At 39.6% G+C, this 21,615-nt stretch overlaps 1 protein-coding gene across 7 annotated transcripts in view; it reads left to right on the top strand.

Moving 5' to 3' along the window:
* NCAM1 (neural cell adhesion molecule 1) overlaps positions 1-21,615 on the top strand; it is a 268,171-nt gene that overhangs the window by 198,984 nt on the left and 47,572 nt on the right. For all 7 annotated transcript variants that reach the window (XM_075191349.1, XM_075191348.1, XM_075191350.1 and 4 more), the window contains 5 exons: positions 4,473-4,623; positions 11,749-11,933; positions 12,465-12,561; positions 13,292-13,462; positions 15,585-15,716. In XM_075191349.1, coding sequence (XP_075047450.1) covers positions 4,473-4,623; positions 11,749-11,933; positions 12,465-12,561; positions 13,292-13,462; positions 15,585-15,716 — 736 coding nt within the window. The remainder of the gene's footprint in view (positions 1-4,472; positions 4,624-11,748; positions 11,934-12,464; positions 12,562-13,291; positions 13,463-15,584; positions 15,717-21,615) is intronic.

The raw sequence follows: 21,615 nt of genomic DNA, 5'->3' as shown, positions 1-21,615 counted from the left end.
CTCTACATATGTGTTTATGTGTTCCGCTAGATATTGTCAGACTCCGCCGCTCTCTCCAACCTCATACCTCCTTCCCTTTATTATTCCAAGGACAGGAGAAGCTTAAAGGAATGAGAACATATGACTGTCAATTATTCCCCAATTCAGAAGGCCATAAAAATGTAATTTGCAGTTGATTTCCATTTCAGAATGGTTACAGAACATTAGTTTAAGGTATAATTAGATTAGGTTGTTAAATTGTTTACAGATACTTGCCTGTTGATGGTACCTTTATAGAATCAGGATGCTGTAATTAGAGTTGGTTAGAGGCAAAAAAAAAAAAAAGATTGACCAGTGAGATGCAGATAATATCTTCCCTCGTCTTAATTAGATGAGATTACTGCCGTATGTGTCCTGTCCCTGTGTGGCCTTCAGATCTCACAGAGTGCAATAATAAACTGTAAATGTAGTTTAACTGAAAGCACAAGTATTTTCCCTTGTTAAGCTGGGTACACACTACACAGTTTTCAACCAATAATCGGCTAAATCAGCCGACACATGACCGCTCGTTCAAAAGTCAGTTCAGTGTGTACAGTGACACGATGGTCGAAAGTCTGCCCAAATGGACGATTGTCGCCTCATTTGGTTGGTCGTACCGTTTAATATTTTCGTTCCAATCTCGTTTCCGCTGTGTATTGTGTATAAACTTCCGACCGATCCACAACAGTGAGTATGAAATTACAGTCATTGCTCACGACAACATGGCTGTAAAAAGTCGCTAACGGGACGTCCGCTCTTCCCTTTCTCGTCCTAAACAAGGCTAGTGTGTATGCAGTCCATGGACCGAGTGATCGGAACATCGGTCGCATGTAAAATCGCTCTGCATGAAAAGTTGGTCGAAATTTCTGTAGTGTGTACCTAGCTTAACATTAGACATAGTGGGGAACATTTACAACAGGAACAACAAATAATGGCCTGCGGTAATAAAATTATATAGAACATAGGAATCAAACAACATATATATTAGGCTTGTCTAAATGATGTAAACATTTTTAATCAAAATATTATAATTGAAGTTAAATATCAGTTGCATAAAACATCTCATATTTAGTAATCTCTTTGATTCAATTATGAACAATAAATGTACTGAAATGGTTACATATAAAAGCAACCAATTTGCAATATATATATATATATATATATATATATATATATATATATATAAATATATATATATACACACACACACACTTGGTGCAACTTTTCTTGGACACCTGGACACCTGCTTGTTAATGCAAATACCTAATTAGTCAATCATATGGCAGCAACTCGATGCAATGCTAGTCAGTTGAAGTAGTTGAAGATTAAAATACTATTGCCTGGTCTGGCAAATAATGATTTCTGCTGCAACATGCAGATGGTAGGGTCAGAATTTGGCGTACACAACTTCCATGGATTCATCCTGCATTGTGTCATCGACGCAGGCTGGTGGTGGTGTGATGGTGTGGAAATCTTTTCATGCGCACATTTGGCTCCTTAATACCAATTGAGCGTCATTTAAATGCCACAGCCTATATTTGCTGTCCATGTGCATCCCTTTGGCCAGTCTACCCATCTACTAATGACTACTTCCAGCAGGATAACACGCCTTGCACACGTCCTCTGAAGCTGGTTCCAGGAACATGCCAATGAGTTCAGTGTACTCCAATGGCCTCCACAGTCCCCAGATCTCAGTCCAGTACAGCACCTTTGGGACATGGTGGAACAGGAGATTCACAGCATAAATGTGCAGCCGACAAATTTGCAGCATAGTTACCCCCCATAGATTGCAAAATGATGAACCTCTTAAAAAATTTATAATGAACAGAATAATTTACAATAGGGAGACAATATCCAAATGTATACATCTAATTTTGTATGACCATTTTTGCCATACACACTTATATCTAAAGACACCTCCAATGCAGTACTTGAAGGAGACCCCATTTGTGTAACCCCTCCAAGTTTATCCACAGTATTTAATAGGAATCTCTCGGCACAAGTCTACTGTCCAGAATTGTAAATGTGAATCGTTTAAGTTGGAATAATTCTCACCTATGGTGAACTTGCTATGTGCTCATTAATAGTGCCCAGTTCAGTTTTCAGTAAAGGTTATCATGCAAGAATAACTATAAATGCATTCATAGTGTAGTAGGTAAATCTCATGTTACATGTGCTCAACTTTGCTTTGCAAAATTGAACTTTCAATGAATCTGTGCTGAGATGAGATGTGATCTTCTCCTTTCAAGGATGTTTAAGATCTCTCAAAAACATGTTGGAAAAGAGAAAAAGGACATAGGGCTAGATTTACTAAGCTGCGGGTTTGAAAAAGTGGGTATGTTGCCTATAGCAACCAATCAGATTCTAGCTGTCATTTTGTAGAAAGTACTAAATAAATGAAAGCTAGAATCTGATTGGTTGCTATAGGCAACATCCCCACTTTTTCAAACCAGCAGCTTAGTAAATATACCCCATAGTGTGCACTGTATGTTGATATAACTAGTAAGAATATCAGTGGGTGCTCACCTTGTAAGATCTTTCAATCAAGCATTCAAGGTTTCCAAATAAAATTAGCTTTTTATAGAAAATTTTATTAATAGTTTGATATTATACACTAACCATTTAAAATCAACAGTCAATTGCACTCACAAGCTGGTGGAATATTAAACGCCCATATGGAGTGGCATCTCCGATAGTCTGCAGCCTCTGTGTCCTTCTCCGAATCCTCCGGCACCTTGTAGTAACAGGAAATCACCACCTTTTACACATTTGCTAAGCTCACACTTCCTCAGAAGTAATATCAGGCTCACACATTCTGCTGTGTTGCATGAGCACAGCTAGCAATGGTTTCTCATTATCCCAAGCCACCCTTTCTTTAGCCAGTCGTTTGTTTACGTACAAAGGCCTCCAGGTCTGTTTGCGTAACCAGGATTTAGGGTGCAGACCGGTGACTTTTGTACTTCTCCTCTTGGCGTACAATGAGCATCATAAATGAGCCCCTCTGTAACCTGAAAAACTTTACAGAACAATTTTATTTAATATTCTGCAACTTTTTTTTAGAGCTGACCCATTTTACAGCAACTTGACCATAGTAATATTGATGTAAACCAACTTCTCCATTATTGTTTTGATTTAAACTGAGTTTTTAAGATAGGGTTAAACCCGGTTCTAGTTTCCACGTGATTATGTAACCTATGATGGGCTATGAGCAATTTGTTTGCAATCTTAGTCAAGTTGGATACAGTTTTTGATCTAACTTAAAAATCTATACGGACATAGTATAGCCCCGATTTAATTGACTATCTCTAAATGTAAGACACTTACACCCACTGCAATAATATCAATGTAGGATAACGGTAGCATGTTCCCACTTGTTGCCTCATATGGTGATTCTAGCACAGCTGCTGTGTGTATGCATTTCATGCAATGTAACCACGGACAGCTGGTTTCTCCTACAGCTTTGCTATCTCTGACTGCACATTTCCTCCACTAGTGACCACAATGGTGGCTTTGTAAGAAACTTTTTATTCCTAAGTGAAAACAACAATGCCAGGAGTCATTTACTTATATGCCTGACATAGACGTTCACTGACATTATGAAGTAAACAAGAATGGATAAAAGAAGATATATATATATATATATATATATATATATATATATATATATATATATATATATATATATAGTTTATGATGCATGCCATTTAACAGGGGTATTAATGTGGAATCATGGGCTCTCCACAATGTTTTTCCCATTCTGAACAATGAACTTCACAGAAGAGCTTGTTCTGCACATCGATTCACTTTACTGATTGTGGTCTAATGTGTATAAACCCATTGTTAAGACTTTTTTGTAGGCCATGTGTCTTCAACGTATCAGTCAGTGCTTATTATCCTATGGCTGACGTTGGTGGTTAATGGCGTTTTGTGAAGTAACAGCTGTGTATTATTAGCCTGTATATCTTAGCAACAGCACATTTGTGAATTCCATTGAATGATGCTCTTTGCACAGAATGCCATTCAGGTTGCAGGGGGCAGTCAGAAGCTGCTCGCCAATTTCCAGCTTCTTGTAGGAATCAAGTTAGCCAGGGCTAAGCTGTACCCATCGCCTGCACACAGTGGAGGCAGCCATATTGGTTCCTGAAACAATATTCATGGGAGTGCAGCCTATCAGTTCACTAAATAATGATATAACTGAGGCATGAGGCCACTTTGTGCCTCATGCCTCCGTTCCTAGTGAACTGAATGGTTGAACAGTAGTTTGACCCCAATAATGGCTACCTCCACTGTAGAAGTGACATATTCTCTTGAAGGGCTTTATCGCTATGGCAGGCCTCTTCATTGGCGGTAATAATATCTATTGTAAAATTATCGGCTCATGATCTGCTGCCAACTCAACATATTAACATTTTAAACATTCTTATGTGCTGACATATTTCTTCTCCTCCCTGCAGACCTTGGATGGACGTGTAGTGGTTCAAGGACACATCAGGATGTCCTCTCTTACCCTGAAGGACATCCAGTACACAGATGCTGGAGAGTACTTCTGCGTTGCCAGCAACACCATCGGCCAGGATACACAAGCCATGTACTTCGAAGTGCAGTGTAAGAGCCTCATTTCTGTTTCCTGTTTCACATACATCAACAGTAAGATTTCTGATTAATATTGCAGAACCAGAAAGACACTGGCTTGTTTTCAGACGTGAAAAGATTCATTGGGCAGCACAGTGGCCTAGTGGTTAGCACTTCTGCCTCACAGCACTGGGGTCATGAGTTCGATTCCCAACCATGGCCTTACCTGTGTGGAGTTTGTATGTTCTCCCTGTGTTTGCGTGGGTTTCCTCCGGGTGCTCCGGTTTTCTCCCACACTCAAAAAACATACTGGTAGGTTAATTGGCTGCTATCAAAATTGACCCTAGTCTCTGTGTGTGTGTGTGTGTGTGTGTGTGTGTATGTTAGGGAATTTAGACTGTAAGCTCCAATGGGGCAGTGACTGATGTGAGTGAGTTCTCTGTACAGCGCTGCGGAATTAGTGGCGCTATATAAATAAATGATGATGATGATGATTGTCACTGAATGTAGTCAGGTACCACATCTCTAGGCCACAATGGTTTTACATCATAAAATTACAGTTATTCTCAGAGAAGAGAATTCTGCTGGATTCACAATAAATCCAAAAAACCACAACTTTAATAGAACTGAAATCCAAAAATATTGGTTTTAAACAGAAGAAGCTATCAGACTAGCCTTACTCTCTCTGACAAGCATTCATCAGTTGTAATTTACTGGTGTCTCCTATCTCTGACCCACTTTTCAATGGCTTTCATTGAGTAAATTAACTTCCCTGTCAAAGCAACATTATTTCTATTAAAGTATGGACTAAATCATCACGACGGCTCACAGTATAGTCCAATTACCCACTTAGCACGTTTGAAGGAGCATTTAATTGTCTCTTTTTTTCTGCACTAACCCATATATAATAGTACATGCTGTCTAAGGGAATATATATTACAGTACTCAACTGAATGTACATACTGGTGTGGCCTGCTGCTATAGCTCTCCCTGGAGCTTTTTATTTGCTCATATATAAGCTCGTATTAATATGTGCAAATAGGCAGAGTGGTTCAAATACATTTTTAAAGAGAAAATATAATGAATATGTCACAAAAAAGGAACACAGTAAGCATTCTACACACAATGATATCTAAGAATTGTACACCTAAAAACAGAGGGCCTGATTCAAGTATCTCAAGACATTATAAAATGAATGAACAACTTGTAACAGTATAATCGGTCACAAAAATATTGATTTAAAAAAAATTATTTATATATATATATATATATATATATAAATATATATAGTCAGTACTTACTGCCCCGGCTAGCTGGTGGGTACGGGCACCCAATACCAGAGGACCCCCCCTCCCGAATACACGGGTGTTTAACACAGTCACATGTGGGCAGACTCTGGTGTAGTGGTGTGGTGCTGTGCAAACTAAATACTGGGCAAACTGGATAAAACTTTATTGAACTCCTCTTCTCCTCCAGTACAAAAGAGCATAATGGTTGCAGGTAAAGGTTATATGACCACTTCAACTCCTCCAGCACACACTTTGCAGCAATAAAATATTTCTGACAGTTCATGCACCCGATGTTGTAGGAACAGTCATTACACAGTATCAGCAGAGCCAATCATATACACAGGCAGACAGTAGGAATGGTCCAGAGGTTCTCGCACTACGCTTGTGTGCACCACCCCCTGCGTGAGGGATCCTCCTTTTCAACTTGTAGCCACACTGTCTTCATGCAGTGACCCCTTCCCCCCTCCAGTATGCGAGTGCTTTCCAAGGGGGCTCCTACTGCTGCAGTACGTAGTAATTCCCAACTATCCAAGGACCTCCCCTCATCTCTCTGCCGTTGGCCATGCCCCCAACCAATGACACGGACGCTCGCGTCACCGGGGGGCAGATCCTAACGGCTGCTGCTCTTACAGGAACACAGGACTTGAATCATCATCATCAGCATCAGCCTTCACTGTGCATGGCCTACGTTAGTCTGCCCTGTCCCTCCCCCTGTTTCGCCTCTCAAGCCGTAGTAAGTTGTGTGCTTTGTGTTCAGACATAAACTTTATGTGTTTGCGTTCATTGGCGTAAGTACATTTTTGAGCATACACAGATCCGTTTCACGCAAGATAAACACACAACCTCACTTGCTTCCGAACATGAATCAGGCCCAGAATGTTTTCTCTTGGCGCTTATCTTTTCTGATGATGTGGTTACCGTTTTGTTTGAACTGCTGTATGAGACTTGTGATCCTGATAATGTTGTAGTCAAACATTCTTACAGCAATGTTAAAAACTTAATAAAAAAAAATGTAATTAAACAAAAAAATGTCAGTAGGTTGGACCGTTATTTTAATTGACTGCCTGTAAAATAATTGAGTATGTTTCAAAATATTTTCCTTTATAGATAAAAGTTGTGCAGCCATAAAACTTAGTGAATATAGGAGCTTATTTATTTATTTTCAAACATTATTAAGTCAGTAAATAACAAGCGTAAAAACAATGATAAAATACATATCAGTAAGTAATATAGAATACAAATCAAAACTAAATTGTCTTATTGCATTGATCATTGTAGAAAAAGCTTTGCATGAACTCACCAATGTTTATTTATAAAAGGGGTGGGAAGGGAAGGGACAGGGAAGCAGTGTGGCTAGACCGATAAAGAGTCAGGAGGGGACAAGGAAGATGAGTCAGACTGATTATTGAAAAGAGGTTTGGACTCAGGCAAATGGAGATCATGACTGTAAAATGGACAGCCACGGCCTCCATATTTTCTATAGGCCTATTTATTAAAGGACAAAGAGCCCCATTAAGGGTGATAGAACTCATGATATTACTGTATACATGAAAGGGGTTGCCTCCTTGCATGGGGAAGCCTGTTTAAGTATTTTCCACAATACCTAATCTGTTAACTCCATCTCAGAGTGGCCTTAATGCAGCAAAAATATTAGAAGTGCTTTATTCTCAGCATAAAGCATTTATTTTGAAATGCATTTTTAACAATAAATAAATAGGTTTTTTAAAATATATTTTCATCATAAAAACGAAAGACCAAATATGGGCATTAATTTCATCTGCGTGTGTGCAGTGCCGGTTTAACCCTAGGGCTAACTGGGCTACAGCCCAGGGGCCTCGGGCATCCAGAGGGCCCTTGAAAGTGCTCAGCAGCAGTATTGATCGGTGGGGGCGCCCCCGGCGCGAACAATGCTGCTGAGCACTTTCACTGCAGTCCTTCCCCGGCGCGCTGTAGTCTCCTTACTGAGGAGATCTTGTGAGTCTCACTGTCACGAGATCTCAGTAAAGAGCATACAGCGCGCCGGGGAAGGACTGGAATGCCAGGAGAAGGAGGTAAGTGCCTTGGGGGCAGCGCGGCTCGGCTCACCAAAGGAAGGGGGATTGGCGTTTCGGATCACGGGGGGGGGGAGGCCCTCACGGGGGAATGGAGGCCCCCTTAGCCCAGGGGCCTCCATTCCCTTAATCCGGCCCTGCGTGTGTGCAAGCTGGCAACTACAGAGACTGACTCAGGTCATAACTCTTACTGCTCCAGACCAACATGGGGGCAGCTAAATATTCCTGATAGTTTTACAGAAATAATGTTGATAAGTGGTTATCTTTTTTTAACGCCATACTAAGCAGAGATGACAAATCATCGTTATCACTGCGATCAGGGGGACTAATAAGGAAAAGGCTCCATAATGTGTGAAAGTATAGCATCACTGCAGTCAGAGCTTCCTTTACTAGTCTGACATTGACATCAGCGGCATGTTATAATGAGTTTGTAAAACAGAGCTTACAACGTTGTATGTTAATGCAGTCATCTTCCAGACAGGCAAAATGCTGTGATTACACAACTAACAGAATCTTGCCCGTTACCACTGGAAATAACTTTTAATGTGTTTTTTTTAATGTAGTCTGCAGTCACAGGGTTTAAAAATGTCAGGAAATTGTCAATTTCCTACAGAGCACACAGTAATTTTAATTGTGTTATTAAACATCTGGAAAAAGAATATCTCATAGAAAACAGTCTTTAATCCTAGGCCGTACTCAGTAAAACACATTTGTCTAAAACAAAACATGAGTCTACACTACCAATGCTTTCCATCATCTAACATTCCTAGTGGATTCTCTACATTATATTTTATCACTAACAGCTTCTTTTAGCCCAGTTGTCAGGTCTGTTTCCTCTTTATTGATTTAACAATTAAGGATAATGATTATCATATATCAGTGTGAAATACCGGTCTGTTCTGCCTCTTTCCTTGAGGATGAAACAAAACAAATATATTTTCCACCACTTTATTTGCCCTACATCTGACTTACACAGCAGCATAGAGATTGGTAATTAATAAATATATAATGAGACACATTTAGTACTCTACATAGACTCCACATACATTTTGCCAAGTTCTGATAGGTCATTTTCTAAAGATGTAAGTTTTCCTCCAGATTGACGGTTAAATGCAAACACAGATCCACCCAGCTTAGAAAAATATGAGGCTTTAGTAAATCACCAACAAGGCGGAGATATCAAAAATACATAGTGATTACTGAATACAGCATTCCTACACTTAAATAAGACATGGGGAAACTTCCCTTTACAAGGCAGCGCCGCTTTAAATTTAAGCTGTCATCTCGCCGAACTTCCGCGAGTTGACAAAACCGGAGATTGATACATTTACCCCATGGGGCTTGATTCATTAAGGATCTTATCTGCAGTTTTTTTGCTTGTTTTAAGCAAATCCACTCTGTGCATGCCCAGTAAAGGAAGATAAGAAGCAAAATCCACTGCGTAAGTGAAGAATTTTTTAAGTTAAGATGAAAATCCATCTTAACTTCACTCTTATCTCCCTGTTTCTTCTTAAAAAAGGCATCTTAACTTTTGCATAAGATAAGATCACTAATGAATTAGGCCCATGGGCTTTAAATATTTCTTTGCCGTTTGGTTCTCTTTTTGTCAGTGTGTATATAAATAATTAAATTGTTTGTCGCCTAATAGGAAGAATCAGAGTCTGAGAACTACATGGTATTATTTTATTTTGTTAAGTGGAATCATCACTTACATACAGTGGAGTCAGACATGTTATGGGATGAACCAATATTCAGCATAACAATTTCTAGCGCTAGTGACATCACAAAGTGCCTTGACCCTCGGTTCTGGGATGATTGGCTAGGTTAATCTCTCCTAATACCTCCGCAATTATCCTTAATGACATCACCCTCTCTGAGAAAGAGATACGTTATGTGTCTAAATATACCAATTTATCACTATTACCATAGGTAGGATCTAGCATCTGGTTATACTCATAGACATGTGTTTTATTGCGCTGTGAAAATTGCCTCTTTTTTCTTTAACTAGGCGGTTAAGTAAATATTTCTTTAACCTGTGGGTATGAAATGACACAGAAATTATATATGCAATAGGTCTCAATACAAAAGTAAATCGGTCTGATTTTCAGGAAATAAACTGTTGTATAAAAGAAACTAATTGAGACTTTGAAAGGTTTTAACATATCTCTCTGCAGTCAGAGACAAAGGGCCAACAATGTCTCACATACCTAAACTCCTTGTATGAATGCACTTAGTAAATTTTCCCAGCTGGACCAAAACATGAACTAGTGCAGTATATAAAGGATTTCATTTCAGGTGCAGAGTACATATATGTTGGTCACTAAACCCACAGGGATAGGCAGGCTGTGAATACAAATCTGACACTCTACAGAGGTCCTTGTGGATCTCTCTTATCCAACGTTTCATACAGCAGGTCCTCTCAACATACAGGATTGCCACTAGTGAGTCTCCACTCATAGCATAAAGCCAAAGGGAGAGGGAGCACAAATAATGTAAATATGTGTTTAAAATAACAGTTTTGTCTGAATACATATTCATGCTGTGAGGGTCATAGGCAAACCGAGGGGGGGGGGGGGGGGTCCCATTGCCTGGAAACCCCCCTCCAAGCCTGGGGCACTGTATAATTGAGGTGGCTGGACCCTGCTCCCACTCACCCAGCTCTGCTTGAAAAGGAAGAGCTGCGTGCACCTAACAGTAGTACATGCAGCATTGCCCATGTATATTATAGGGATAGGAAGTGTTGGACAGCAGCCAAGCACTGTCTAAAATTATAGTCACGCCCCCATGCATGCTGGTCACGCCCACTGGCAGCGTGGTGTGGAAACCCCCCTCTACAAATCCTGCGTTTGCCCCTGAGGGTGCTCTCTACCTTCTTCTTTACCATTCTGGCTGTACTGCTCAATTTCATTTCAGTTCACTCTGCTGCTCAGAACTAGTTAGTGGTCAAATAAAATATCACAATTAGTAAAAAAAAGAAAAAGATATATACATAATTAACATAAATCTATTCATGAATAAGTTGATGATTTTATCCATAAGCTTTCATAAGAGGTGAAACCAATGCCTTCACATTTGTTATAACCAAGACTATAGTTTATGGAACACTTTGCTCTATTTCTTTGATTCTCGACATTCAGTATTAATGACATTTCCAAATGTCATTTAACATGACATTTCCATATTATTACATATTATATCAATATAGCAAGTAAAATTGTGTTTTATACAAAGATTTTAACAATAATACAAAGTATGGAAATGCCTTTTCATAAATGTATTTGATAAATATTCCTCCTTTTAATGCCATCAATGACAGGGGCGCACGGAGGATTGTCAGGGGGGGCTCCGTTTCGCCAGCGCTGTCCTATACAGCAGCCGCGGCGCTGTCTAAGAAGCGTCTGCGGCGGTGCTGTATAGGACAGTGGCCACTTAGTTAGCGCAGGGGGGGGGGGGGTTTAGAGACTCAGAAACCCCCCCTGCGTGCGCCACTGAATGATATATAAGAGTGTTGTGGAAAATGCTTCTCATTCACAAAACCCAGATGCCATCAGTCCTGTTTTATTTACTATTAGCATACTACACCTGGAATACTGCAGGTTATCACGGGCTGTTTTATGCAGATTTTTAAAGTTTATCCTTTATTCTTTACATTGTTTAGAACATTTAGTAATAGTAGTAATGGGCTGGAAGTTAAGAGTGAACTCACAGAGAACGCAGGAGGAAGTGCAGTGATCTATGAAACTCCTTTCTGTTCTCTTTATCAGAGGTTTTATTATATGATAAGATTAATAAGAATATTTTCTTTTCACCTTTTCTAGATGCTCCCAAGATAAGGGGCCCAGTGGTGATTTATACCTGGGAGGGGAATCCGGTTAATATCACCTGTGAGGTTCTCGCCTATCCCACTGCAAGAGTGTCCTGGCTCAGGGATGGTCAGCTGCTGCCAAGTTCCAACTTCTCCAACATTAAGATCCATAACAGTCCTTTTGCCAGTAGCCTTGAGGTACGAATACCACATAAAACTCAGGAGTGCTTTTTCTTTACAACAGTGATGCAAATGATTTTTTAGCAGCTAAACCAGGCTGCTGTAAATAGACTAAATATCAGGGTTATGTATCAAGTGCATTTTCTGAATTGTTACCCTTGAAAGTGAAGGTGTGGGAACTAATTATAGTTTATTACTGGACTCACCAACAAAGTTAAGATCATTCAGTTATACATTTGCATCAAGAACATTTGTGTTTTAAAATTGAGTCTCTCTATTTTGTTGCCCCCAGAACTTAATTCCTGAGACTTCTGCCTCAGCTGGCCTCATTATAGGCACACCACTTTCCGTATTACAAAATATTGTCCAGCAATAATGAGCCCATTAGTAGAAAGTGGCCTTTTGGGTGTCCATCACAGCAAACCTTTTAAATTTTGCAGTAAATCTTTTTCGCTGCTCCATTTTTTCTTTTACTGAAAAATGTTTTCAATAAACCTTTTGCTGTGTACACAGACGGTGTAAGTGTATGATCTTTGCTTACATCACCAGATAAACCCTGATTCCGAAAGTGATTTTGGAAACTACAATTGCACTGCAGTCAACAGTGTTGGGCAGGAGTCTTCTGAGTTCATTCTCGTACAAGCAGGTGAGTAAGCCTCATGTCCTGGTTTAAAGTATATCTGTAACTATGAATTAACTTGAGACACAAACTTGGGAGTAAATGTATCAATATGCGGGTTCTTCAACACCCGCGTGTTCAGCCTCTTCCGCGATTAAATTTCAAGCGGCGCTGCATTGTAAAGGGTTAACTTCCCTTTACAATGCAGTGCCGCTTGAAATTTAATCGCGGAAGAGGCTGAACACGCGGGTGTTGAAGAACCCGCATATTGATACATTTACCCCTTGGTCTTATTTCAAAAACACAAATATGTGTATTATGAGGTAAGAAATCCACTTTGAGGAATCCATGACTGATTTTTTTTAGCCAGAGAACTACAAGTAAATACTATTGTTACAGTTTTTCTGCAGTATTCCTATCAATAAGAGATACCTCACATCCAGTCAGAGCAGCACCCATGCCCCCGACATTTCAAAACAACGCTGCGAAAAAAAACCTCTTTTCTGTTAACTTGCTAAAGGGACTAAAGGACGATTCTCTGTGTGTTCTGTCATTACCCGCTCCAATATTACTTTCTATCCTGCAAAGCAGTATGTCCAGTTTCATATCAGGTTGTGACAAAACTTTATATGTAACCCATATGCTCACAAACATTGCTAGTAGTTTTTTTTTATATAATATTTTAACTTAGTCGTCTTTAACAAGTGGTGAGTGTATAAACATTAATACTGTAACTTATACTAATTTTTGTTTGCAGAAACCCCTTCATCACCCAACATTCTTAGGGTGGAATCTTACTCGAGCACTGCCATGGTTGAGTTTGAAGAACCAGACTCTACTGGTGGAGTACCCATCTTGAAATACAAGGCAGACTGGAGACTGAAGGTGGCAGAGACATGGCATAGCTCAAACTTCAGTGCCCGGGATGGTAATTGAGAAGACTATTTCAAAATGTTCTTTCAAACTTGATTGTGGTAGCTCATACTGGAAATAATGCTAAATTAAAGGTGTTTATCATGGTTTTTACAGTTTTTGTCAGCACCCAAATGATGTGGGTTAATCAACTTTACAAGCCATGTTTCAGTGTCTCATTAAAGGTCAACTAGTTTTAGCTTTGGGTGGAGTGTGATGAGATCAAATAAAAACAGTTACACATGAACACTTACCTTCCACGCTTCGTTGGCTGCATCAGCCGAGAGGAGAATGGAAAGTGGCATGAGCCCATTAGACCCATGGGCTACCCAAGTATATCCATTTGTTTTCTCTTTTATCTAATAGGACTCCATCCAAAAATATTTTTTTTGTATCCTTCAGTTATACAAGCCACAGCATTAAAACCACCTAATATTGTGTAAGTCCTGCTCGTGCTGTCAAAACAGCTCTGACCCGTGGAGGCCTTGACTCCACAGGACCCCTGAAGGTGTCCTGTGGTATCTGGAACCAAGATGTTAGCAGCAGATCCTTTAGGTCCTGTAAAATGCGAGGTCGGTCCTCCTTGCCTCCGACTCATCCCACAGATGATCCATCAGATTAAGATCTGGGGAATTTGGAGGCCAAGTCAACACCTTGAACTCTTTGTCATATTCCTCAAACCATTCCTGACCAAATTTTGCAGTGTGGCAGAGTGCATTATCCTGCTGAAAGAGGTCACTGCTATCAGGGAATACCGTTGCAATGAAGGGATGTACTTGGTCTAAAGCAATGTTTTGGTAGGTGGCACGGGTCAAAGTAACATCCACATGAATGCCAGGACCCAAGGTTTCCCAGCAGAACATTGGCCAGAACATTTCACTGCCTCCGCCGGCTGGCAATCTTCCTATAGTGCATCCTGGTGCCATCTCTTCCCTGGGTAAATGACACACACACTCACCCAGCTGTCCACATGATTTATCAGACCAGTCCACCCTCTTCCATTGCTCCATGGTCCTGTTCTGACGCTCATGTGCCCATTATAGGCACTTTCGGCGGTGGACAGGGGTCAGCATGGGCACTCTGGCTTCACAGCCCCATACGTAACAAGCTGTGATACACTGTGTGTTCTGACACCTTTCTATCATAGCCAGCATTAACTTTTTTAGCAATTTGTACTGCATTAGCTCTTCCATGGGATTAGACCAGACGGCTTAGTATTTGCTCCGCACGGGCATCAATGTGCCTTGTGCACTTATGACCCCGGTGCCGGTTCACCGGTTGTCCTTCCTTGGACCACTTTTGGTAGGTACTAACCACTGCATACTGGAAACACCCCACAAGACCTGCTGCTTTGGATATGCTCTGACCCAGTCATCTAGCCATCACAATTTGGCCCTTGTCAAATTCGCTCAAATCCTTACATATGCCCAATTTTTCTCCTTTCAACACATCAACTTAAAGAACTGACTGCTCACTTGCTGCTTACTATATCCCACCCCTTGACAGGTGTTATTATAATGAGATAATCAATGGGATTCACGTCACTTGTCAGTGGATTTAATGTTGTGGCTGATCGATGTAAATTTCCATTTTAATGTACTGTTAAATACAAAATAAGGATTTTATTGTTTAAAAGTATTAATAGAAAATTGAGGCCTTGAACCGATCACAATGCAAAAAACTATGGGCAGATGTTAACTTGCCCTGAGTATGTAACATAGAATCTACTTCTTAAATCTAGATTAGTATAGACTAGAAAAAGGGTTAAAAGTAGTCTATTGTTCTGGTTGGACAGGCCAGAGCCATAACTTAAAATGTTAGCACCTGGGGAGAGAAGGAAAACTGCTTCCCCTCTAGCCCTTACTGTTAACTAAATTAACCTAAAATATTCATAACCTGCGCCCCCCTTCAGCACTGTGCCCTGTGCAGTCGCCCCTCTTGCATAGCCCTAGCTACGGCCCTGGAACAGGCCGAAGGTAAAATGTAATTTACTTGGTTGAATGTAATTATGAAAATAAAATTTTTCCTTGTTTTGAGAGTGTAGTCTTTAATTTAAATTTGTCAGTATTGGTTTATTATTTGAAGACCTGGGAATATGCCAAGTCAATATTAATGCACTCTACTTTCTGTGTTTTCAGAAAGTTCAGAGGGCTCTCTTACAATAGTAGGCCTCAGGCCCGAAACATCATACGTTGTGAAACTGTCAGCTGTTAATGGCAAAGGGATCGGAGAATCATCCCCACCATTTGAATTTGTGACCCAGCCAGTTCGTAAGTAAATCCAAAGCTCTTTAGTATTGTACTTTTTTTGAACAGTGTCAGCTTATTAGTACTAATTATTATTATTATTGCTATGTAAATAATATATATTTTCTAAGGCCATAAAAGTATACAGTGTAAAATAATTGCATATTACGTTAGCATAGACCAGAGAAAAACATAGATTTATTGTGGGGTGAATTTAAGCAGGATTAACATTGCAATGACTGATTACTTGTGACAAACTAGTTCATTATTATTTGCCGTCAGAATGACTTGAGACAGGTCCTTATGGGTTGCCTTAGTATAGGGAGAAAAGCGTAGGTGTGGCGAAAACTTGAGTTTTTGCCGGATTTAGGGCTGCTTCCTATTAACCAGAGCCCCTAGGGTGGTGAACACTATGGCCAGACATCGCCAGTGGTAGCCTCCGCAAAGGGAGGCCTATTTACCATGTACAGCAGCAGTACAAGTACTACTGCTGTACTCTTATTGCTATAACCTAAGGATGGCATTAGCAGAGGGGTTACTTTAAAGGCATTATTTATTTAAATAAAGTCATTCCTTGAATTAGAATGGTCAATGATTTATTTTTTCAATTTTTAAAACATTTTATTTTTTTTATCAAATCTGGAACTGACCCTGGGCTTCCAGCTCCAATGATCTAGCAGGCAAGCCGTGTGCAGATGAACCAAAGACTGGCCGGTGAGGTGGTAACTTACCGCTGCCCAGCCAGTGACACCGGGGACTGGGCATCACACTGCTGTCCAGGCAAAATGTTATTGTTACATTGGGGCGAAAGAAGATTTTCTGTTGCTGCAATAAGCAATGATAGTAAGTCTTCCATATCGCTGGGTCTAGTTAGACCCCATAAAGTGGACTTGCCATCCCCACATATAAATGCAACGGTATCTTTACAACATTAAGTAGGGATTTGTCGCAATGACTGAGAATTAAAAACTATTGAACTTGCCTTTTTATACTCTCCCAAACACAGAGCGCCAGGGACCATGTTTATACTGCTAGAGTGTTACTGACTTTTCCCCTCCCTGTTTTACATGGTAGAGACGTTGGCCTTAGGCTAGAAATTCCATGATGAAAAATAAATAGAAATAATAAAAGATTGTTTCTGGAGGAAATAGTGAGAAGAAAACGTTAAGCATGTCATGGGATATTCAGTCAGGTGCACGTACATATGTCATGTAATAGTAGGTGTTATTTTTATGTCTTACGCTTTTACACAATGATCATGTTTACAATGTCTGTATTTATCACCAATGCTAGTCTTTCCTCATTACAGTATGTATAGCTTCTGCCCCCTTTTATATAGTTAGAATCTTATCTGAGTTTATGATGCAGTTCAGTGTTGTTATTTTAATAATTTTAAGAGGTGACATTTTCTGGGTGTGAACAGAACGGCAGCCTTTGTAATAATGTTCATTATGTATGGCTTCTGAGTTCATTTTCATTTGATTCCATTACATTGTATGTTCACATATTTAATTTAAGTTCACCCTTTTCTTTTGGTTGTTTCTTTGGTCCCATCTCACTTGCATTCTCTTTTATTTCGAACCATCTCTTTCCATCTGTCTGCAACCTATTGGAATTCCGCAGATTTTTCACAGTCACGTAAGTGCCTCTTTGCAATCTCTCTCTCTCTTTCCATGACAGCCATTGCATCATTGATCCTAACTATCCCTGCACACAACTTCCCAGGGTGTAGCGGGATATGAAATGTGTTGGGTTGGGGGTAACAATGGTTTAGAGAATTAGGATTTTCTCTAGGCAAGGTGGTCTAAAATAGGGAAAGTTTAGATATCGGTGTTGTTCAAATACATGCCATTTATTATACTACAATATATATAGCGTATTATAGTATAGCATTGTATAGTATGAGTTATGGAATTATTTTACAGTACTGTCAGGCTTGGAACATATACCAGAAAACATTTTTTTCCAGTAATATGTATATTTCTTTGATAGTATTAATTACACAATGGTCGGTGCTTTCTGCACTCACCGGTCTGGAATGTTGTGAACACTGACATACAGCAGGGAAGAGGAGGTAGGTGAGAGACAGAGCTCTGCTCACTAGAATGAGCAGCCTGCTTGCCTGGACTCTCTCCTGGCTGGATGTTCTCCTGGTCAAATGGAGGGGGAAAGGGTAATTAGTTACTTAAGTTAATTAATTATCCCTACTGCCCTGGTTACAGATCCTCTTTAATTACTGTACAGGATATGCTGATTTTTAATGTTTTGTTCATACTTATCTAGCAACAACATTCAAATGGAGAATATACACTCATTACAGCTGTATTCCTGCAAATTATATCTACATCGGCTGTTTAGAGATATCATTGTTTAAATATTATATGTCGTAGTGACATAGCACAGCATTGAAAGTACGGTCATTATAAGGCATGTTCTAATTTAAAGCATAGTTGTCTTTAAATTATGGTGGAATTTCTCAGTGATTGCCATGTCCTGATAGCATGATGGGTTATGTAGTCCACACGTGCATATATTTATTTCGGAAATACTGCCATTGCTGAGGTGCACACTGATCAGTCATTTTCAACTGCAGTACTTTCCTTTATATCATTCAGTACCTACTTACAGTCTGCAAATGGCAATCTAAGTACTGACTGTCTACAGTGTATTCTCTATATTTGGCATCATTCTAAAACCCTTCAATTGACATCAATTCCTATACACGAGCATAACTCTCTGCAGAATATAACAACTTAATAATTGCCCATTATTATTATATAGGAAGAGCACTACATTGTCCATTTTACAAATTCACTGTCACTTGAACTACATACATGTTATCTCTGCTAAAAATGCTGTACTATCTGAAATGGAAATAATAACTACATCATACGGTATGCAGAAAAGCATGTTGAGGATAAACATTTTCCACTAGTAGTTAATAAGTATGTATGACTTTTAACTTGCATCTGTCCTTTTTGGCCTCACTTGATTAAAATAGGAATTCATGTGTTTGCAAAATAGATAATAAGCACAGGAAGCAGACATCATATATGCATTACTCACTTCATCATCCCTTTCAGGACATAATTAAAATGTGTGTCAAAAAAAAAAAAAGAAAATTATTGCAGTACCGTGTCAGCCAGAAAAATCTATGTGTTGTTGAATACTTTTGTGTCAAAAAAGACAAAGGGCTAGATTTACTAAGCTGCGGGTTTGAAAAAGTGGGGATGTTGCCTATAGCAACCAATCAGATTCAAGCTGTCATTTTGTAGAAGGTACTAAATAAATGAAAGCTAGAATCTGATTGGTTGCTATAGGCAACATCCCCACTTTTTCAAACCCGCAGCTTAGTAACTCTTGCCCAAAGTATTATAGGAGTGATACCTTTATTGGCTAACCAAAAGAAATTTTTATATTTGCTAGCTTTCAGAGCACAGAGGCCCTATCATCAGGCAAGTTTACAAATGAATGACTGAGAAAGGGGCACAACATTTAAGAGATGTTACTTGAAGCAATTTGTACAGGGGGGATACATCATTAAGATAAGCTAAAGTAATAAAACTGAGGTTTTTGTTACGGATGGAAGAGCGAAAATCCTAGGAGTTCAGCGATCTGGAGTCATTCTGCTGTGGGGTGTGGAGTGTGTCCATCTAGTGGATCATAAATCTTTTGTCTTTTTTGACACGAAAGTATTCAACATCACAAGGACATAATTAAAATATATAGTCACGTATACTAGACAAATATACACTACTATTGTACATCATAGCCATTTGTACATAGAAATGCAGCTGTACATAAAGATCCATGTAGATGAAAGATATATTATTTACTGTTGGTTTTCATAATATTAGCACTGTTACAGAAGCAGCTAAAGGATGCAGGATACAGTTCCAAGGTAAAGACCTAGGAATGCTCCTGTCCTATGAGGATATACAGGGGTTCTGTTGACAGGACATAGAAATAGAAATGACTGGTGTGTGTGGCAACCTTTGATGTTCTTCCTTTCATGTGTTTTAGAGGGGAACAGTCTTTTACCGCAGGGCTGATCACTACAGTAAGGCTCTAGTTAACCTTCTTTTCCCAATTTCCGAAGCAGGGCAGACACTGATTACAAACAAGAAAGGTGTTGTAACAAACCCCTACAGACTTCTCTAAGTTCTGATCTGTCAGTAATACGGCTTCATCCTGACTACACGTAAACGATAAGAAGACTCCCACAGTGGACTAAGATTTATGATGTCTTCATACATTATCTAAGGGGTGTATTTATTATTGATGGCCAATTTTTGATGGTATCTAACATTCTGTATCTCCACTTATCACAGAACTACCTAATGTTGTGCTACCACAATGCATGAATCCTCTTTTGTCAGCCAAACCCTGGCAATAGCGACATGACTTTCACCAGCAGCCCTGCGAGAGACGGAAGTGACCACCCACTTCCTGGTATCTCTATTGCGCATGCGCGGCTAAACGTCTGCACAGATACATAGATTTACCTTTACAACTTCAGGTAGTGAAACAAATACACTTTAGAAACTGTAAAATAAATAGAAATGATCAAAGACATAAAGATCTTTACTGCACAGCTCAGTGCAGGAAAGACAAGAGGAGCTGCACAGTATTTGCATCTATATCATTGCTCTGCCGTCACTCCTGACCTCGTCTGAAAGCTACGCACGATGCTGGGTGACTGGCAGCTATGGACATAAGCGGGGAGGGGCGTGCAGTCTGTTGGGTAGGAATAAAGAGAAACTCGTACTTCTATGTTTATATCCCCTTCGGTGGGGATAACATGAATGGTTGAGGTGACTAATGCCATCCTACGATGACGTTAGGTTTTCAGAGCAAGCAGCGAAGAGTTAAGCTTTTCGCTGCTTGACGAATTGACTCTTTTCATCATCCACATAGAGATCTACGGGGATTGTGGTAATCGACTAAAAATAGGTTAACCCGTTCATGAATTGATAGTGCTGTGAGAGGAATTCTATGGCAAATACAGACATTTTCACCGGAGTTTTGGCTTCTCACTATGGGGCCTATTTAACAATTCTGTTTTTTGCCCCGTTTAGTATCATCTGTCATCACAACCTAGGGTCACTCAAGCGCATTTTCCATTTGCGGTAAACAGCTCAGGGGAGAGCAGCAAGGCTGCTGGAGTGGGATCCGAAGATCCCTCTCCTGCGGTGCTACCTCAATAGGATTAAATGGCTAACACCATCTACAGATGGCCATCTGGGTCAAGCTTAGCTTTTTGGAGCTTGATAAAACTGCCCAGACTGCAGACACCATTGAGTATTATGGGGACTGTAGTTTAATGCAGTAATTTGATAAATGCTGGAGATATATCTGGTATCTCCTGCATTAGTCTTTTTTTAAATGAACATTTTACTTAAAAATGCCAAACTAAATAGCGCAACCCATAAACTTTGCATACATGAATCAGGAATAGTCAAACATGACTGGCAGATTGTCAGTAAGGATTTATAGATTAATGCTAGTAATTACAGTATACCATAGAAATCATTGTTCTGGGATGTATGCCATTGCCAGCCCTCTCAAAGCATAATTCTACTAACAATAGTCTTTTCTGTAAAAATAAAAAAATAAAAAATAAAATAAAATAGCATAATAACATCATGCTGATTAGAACAGTTTTTGAGCAATCATTTTGCTGAACTGATGTTTTTAAAATGCGGCACGGGGTAACTTTATAGCGGACCATCGAGTGCGAAACTTTTATACAGTCATGGGGAAAATATTTTGCAATAAATGTATAAAATACATGTAATGATTGATATACATATTATGTAGAAATGTAAAAATAAGCAATGCCATGTTTTATACTGTTCTCTGATATAGGTAAAAGGTATTTATATCACGCCTTGACTGCTAGCCAGGAATGGGCTAAAACACA

This window comes from Mixophyes fleayi, chromosome 11 (assembly GCF_038048845.1).
Source record: "Mixophyes fleayi isolate aMixFle1 chromosome 11, aMixFle1.hap1, whole genome shotgun sequence".
Classification (NCBI taxonomy): domain Eukaryota; kingdom Metazoa; phylum Chordata; class Amphibia; order Anura; family Limnodynastidae; genus Mixophyes; species Mixophyes fleayi.
This window is presented reverse-complemented; position numbering and strand designations above follow the sequence as displayed.